Source organism: Rhamphochromis sp. 'chilingali' (genome assembly GCF_963969265.1).
Source record: "Rhamphochromis sp. 'chilingali' genome assembly, chromosome: 6".
Taxonomy (NCBI): Eukaryota; Metazoa; Chordata; class Actinopteri; order Cichliformes; family Cichlidae; genus Rhamphochromis; species Rhamphochromis sp. 'chilingali'.
This window is the reverse complement of record NC_137933.1, coordinates 16,956,912-16,962,034: the sequence shown is the minus strand read 5'-3', so window position 1 is coordinate 16,962,034 and position 5,123 is coordinate 16,956,912. Positions and strand designations below refer to the sequence as shown.

At 40.9% G+C, this 5,123-nt stretch overlaps 1 protein-coding gene across 1 annotated transcript; it reads right to left on the bottom strand.

Moving 5' to 3' along the window:
- Positions 1-509: 509 nt before the first annotated feature.
- On the bottom strand, positions 510-4,605 carry pcdh20 (protocadherin 20). Its single transcript, XM_080885143.1, has 2 exons — positions 4,458-4,605; positions 510-4,060 (listed from the first exon to the last, which is right to left on the bottom strand). Exons 1-2 carry the CDS (start codon positions 4,503-4,505, stop codon positions 1,439-1,441), a joined length of 2,670 nt encoding a protein of 889 aa, XP_080741269.1. The 5' UTR covers positions 4,506-4,605; the 3' UTR covers positions 510-1,438.
- Between the last annotated feature and the right edge of the window lie 518 nt (positions 4,606-5,123).

Genomic DNA, 5,123 nt, shown 5'->3' with positions numbered 1-5,123 from the left:
GCAGCTGCACTATGTTTTTCCTTCTTAGTGGGACTCTTGGTATTACCTCACCAGGTCTGTTCTTCACAGGTGATGGCAACAATAATACAGAATCATGTACTTTTGATCTTTAACTCCTTCAGCGACACTCACACTTCGTAAGATCCAACAGGCACTTAATTTGTATACCAAATTTGATATATGAAGAAGATGAAGTCTAAATGTATTTTTTATTAGGTGCCAATCAGTATCTATCAATTTCCTTCCTTACTTTAAAGTATATTTCCATTCTTTGTGTTTTTCAGTTTATTTTAATCTAAACTACAGGCTTGTTTTCTTTTAAGCATATAAATGACATTTATACCAGTCAAGTTTAGACACACACATCTGAGTGCATGTAGGATATATGTGTGATAGCAAGACATAATGAAATCAATACAGAATAAAATCCAGTGTATTATAAAAATAAAGTATCTTTAATAGTTACAAACAGTCTATCACAAACACTTGCATATTTTCACAGACACATTGAGAATTGCATGACTCTATAAAGGAAAGTGATGTATTTAACTTAAAAGTAGCTTTTTTGACAAGTTTGGACACAGTTCCAGTAGCAAAGTGATGAAAATGTGATTATTTTGTTGTTGTGCTGATTTGGCACAACAGCTGTACGGAATTTTTATTGATAAAAAGTAAAGAAAAGGGGACAAAAACAAACAAACAAACAAACAAACAAACAAACAAAACAAAACAAAAAAACTCAAGGTGCACCTACAAGCTTTTTCCCCCAGAACTTTTAACCTAACATTATATCACTCAATTATCACTTATATGTACTATATTATTGCACAACATCTGAGCAAAAGTAGAAAGTAAGACACAAGTGAAAACGTGTGAAGAAACGTCTAGTTTGTTTGTTAGTCTAGTTTGGTCTGTTGTCATTGCGGTTGTCGTGTATAGAACGACGTTTTATGGCATTCACGTATTCTGTGTTAGCTTTTCCAATTCACTTTGATTGCTCTTTTCTGTATTACAGACCTCACGGTTACCTCATGAATATAGATAAACATTTAACTTGGAAATACATTTATTTTTCAATTATATTTGTATAACCGATACAAGTGACAGATGGTCTAAAGAGATGCATTTTTTTCTCTAAAGCAGTGTCTCTTGTCCTTACCAATCAAATGCAAAACTTGTATATAAAGTTGTAAATCTTTTTATACAGTATTTACATGGGACCTTGGTAATATTCACTGAGTTACTGTGATGTTTTTGTAATGACACCGTTGCTGCCTGCCAACAGTTGACAGAAAGTGGTGGCATATGACAAAAAACAATCATCACAAAGCCCAAAAGAGGAACTTCATGTAAGAGAAAGTTCTTACAGTGAGTTTTGTAAACATTTATGTAAACAGTGGTGGTGTTTTTTTTGTTTGAACGAGTGAACAACTGAACATCAGATGTTAGAGATCTGTCTGAGCTTTCTGTTCACAACCTGCATTGAGTCATTTTGAATTTTTAAAGGTATTTCCACTTCTGATCTTTTCATCCTGTTCTTTTTAAACCTCCTACAGCATATGTAAGACGTCAGCGTGACAACCAAGAAGAACAGCCCCAGACACGTCACTGAAAGAGCAATGAGGACAGGCTGACACGGGAACGGCTCATACCTCTCAGGCCCCTCTGCCATCTGGCCAATGTACCAGGGCCTCTCCTCTACCTCTATGTCAGCCTCTCTGGTCAGCAGACTTTGAATGTAACTTTCATTACTCACTGTTTCATTGACAAAGAAGTTAACCATAACTGTTGAGTACAGAGGTTCAGGTTGACCATGATCACTGACCTTCACCAGAAGGCTGTATAGGCCACGATTGCTGAGCTCCCTCTTTAATGTGATATTTCCTGTTTCTGGGTCAATGGCAAAAGACCCGGGCTCACCGCCTTTCCTTTTAATGATACTGTAGGCGATCACAGCATTCATCCCTGTATCTTTATCCACAGCGTACACCTCTGTGATTGATGTTCCTGGTACAGTGTTGGGTAGCACTAGCATGTAAGACTGATTCGACTGAGGAAAGAGGACGATTGGTGGGTTGTCATTTACATCCAGCAGCAGCACGGTAACCATTGTGACAGAGGAGAGAGCAGGCTCCCCACCATCAACAGCCTCGATCCATAGCTGGTAGGTCCCCTGCTGCTCCCGGTCCAGTGATGTCTTTGCCCTCAGTGCCCCTCGGCCTGTGTCTATCATAAAAATGTCACTGCCATTCAGGATGGAGAGGGCCACCCAGCCATTTTCTCCAGCATCAGCATCAGTCACAGAGAGGACACCGATCTCACCATAACCTGGGAAGTTCTCTGGCACAAAGAAAGTGAAATCCTTGTTGATGAATCGTGGACTGTTGTCATTGCGATCTTGCACGGTCACCACCACTGTTGCAATTGACTCCCTTCTGGGTGTCCCCTGGTCCACCGCTCTCACGATGAACCGGTATGTCTCTTTCTCCTCACGGTCCAGCGATGTGGCCACAGTCAGGATACCTGTAACTCGATCCACAACAAAAATACCAGGGGCGTCGCCTCCGAGGAGGTAAAGAACTTCCCCTCTGCTTTCACTGTCCTGGTCTGACGCTTGGAGCTGAGTGAGAAAAGTGTTTGGCGGATTGTTTTCTTCAACTGATATCTCCACCAAAGACTGCTGAAACACAGGGGCATTGTCATTCTCGTCCAAAACTTGCACCTTAAGGAAGGTCTTGATAACGATCCCACGGGTGCTATTAGCAACCAAAATAAGATCATACTCCTGTGTCCTCTCAAAGTCCAAGGGCTCTGTTGTCTCCAACAGGTATTCATTCTTGAACAGCTGATAGGGGCTCAACCTGAAGGGACCAGGTCCTTCCAAATAACAGTCCACCCTTTGGTTCTTATCAATGTTTTTAACAGTAAAAAAAGCAATTGGAGAAAAAGCTGGTTCAGATTCCTTTATTGTTACCACCCCATCTTTTTCTGGCGCAATGTACCGGGGTATGAGAGTAGGGGGTCCAGTGACAACTTTGATGATATGGACAATAACAGTGGCTACAGCAGGAATACAACCAGGTCCAGTAGCCAGAACAGTGAGTTTGTAAAATGTGGCTGTGCCAGTGTCTATTTTCCCTGCGAGCTTGATCACTCCTGTAATTTTGTCCAAATGGAACAAGCTCCTGGTGTCCCTTGGCACGCGTTCACTGTAAGCATAGCTGATCTGAGCATTAGCACCAAGGTCAGGGTCAAAAGCATGCAGACGTGCCAAATGTACCCCTTTGGTGGTATTCCCATGCAGAGTGACATTAATTTGTGACTCTTTGAATTGGGGACAGTTATCATTCACATCCGTGATGACAATTTTCAAAGTCGCAGCACCAAGTAGAGGAGGGGTCCCCCCATCCTCTGCAATTATATCGGTAATGTATTCCGCCTGAGTCTCTCGGTCCAAAGCTTCTGTCACAATGAGGAAAGGCGTCAGCTCACCTCCTTCATTCTCCTCAACATCCAATGTGAACATTCCAAAGTCATTAACCAGCCAGTAGGTTTGCACTCCATGAGGACCCAGGTCTGGGTCAACTGCCGATTGCTCTACTGCATAGCGAGCATTGATTGGTGCGTTTTCAGGGACAGACATAGCGATCTCATCTGTGGGGAACTTTGGCCTGTTGTCATTAACATCCTCAATGAGAATCTTTACTTTGACAAGCTGAAAGTATTGTTGAGGCAGCACAAACACATCCAGTGAGAGGACACATCCCTGCCCCTCTAAGTTATCAGCACAGAGAGTCTCCCTGTCAATCTCTGTAGCAGATGTGTAAAGCTCCCCGGTGGTATTATTTAGGTTCACATACTGTTCACTGACCTTCTTTTGAGCGAGACTGAATATAAAGGGGGGGTCAACAGAGAAATCCAAATTTAAATCTACTCCAATAGCTCCTATAAAAGTCCCCCTTGGTAATCCCTCCTTTATCTTATAGATGAGCTCTTTTGCTTGACTGAAATTTGCCAAACAGGAAAGGGGGTTGGTGTAAAGCAAAAGGATGCACAATCCCTGTAAACACAAGAAAAAATGTTAAAAGATGAAGATGTTGTGGTTTAATTAAAGTTAGTAAAGAAATAGGTATTTGGGATATATTATTCTTATTCTCATTAAAAATAAATATTTTGTTTTCCTATCAGTTACAGAGCTGTTCTGAAACCTAAATAACAAAATAACATCCATATGTTCAGTTTATGAAGTATTTAAATCAGGCCCTGAAATTAGACTGTTATGAAATCAAGGTTTATCTGCACAAGTTTAAGAGAAAGATGAAAAACAATATGATGTATAAGGGCCTAATCCTATATCTGCCTTAATGATATGAAATGGTGCTCACAAAGCCATCTAACATATGTGTAGCTGCGTAACATTAAATTCTGTTTGTGAAGCAAATTGTTGTGAAACTTACCCATATTCTTCCTCTTTTGCTGAGTCTAGGATGTCTGCTGTTGAACATGTTTATGTCCGTTTGTAGCACTTTCCACTCATAGCAGGAAGAGGAGCAGCTTAAGTAAGCCAGGCATTTTGAGCGTTGAGCTGTGCAGACCTCTGCTAAGTGCTATGCCTTATTTCTATCTGACTTGAACAAGTCATTCATCCCACTGCTGGCTCAGGACACTCCCACCATATGCAAATCAGGCCCTTGTGACAACCAATGAGAGACGATGGCAAGTGGGAAATCCACCTTGGTTCACAGATTCTTTTGTTTTTTTAAACGACGCTATCAAAGCACATTGACACACCTGCACCTTCTACACACGCCCACACGGCTTCTGCCAACCTGTCTGTGTGGCAAACTAAAAACATATGATTGCCAACTGAGCTTATACTGACTCAGGAGACTAAGCCAGATGTAAAATATCAGGCGCCTACAGATTAGTTTAATCCAGCAGTAGTTAACAATCACAGCAGAAATAAAAATCCACAGAATCAATTAAAGAAAAATATATGATAAACTGTAAAATGCTTCTTACAACCCCTAAATGGAGACTTTGATTTTCTAAATGCATCTATAGATAGGAAAGTATATTGTTAAGATGCAGACATGATTTAGATTGAGCGTAAACATAAGCAA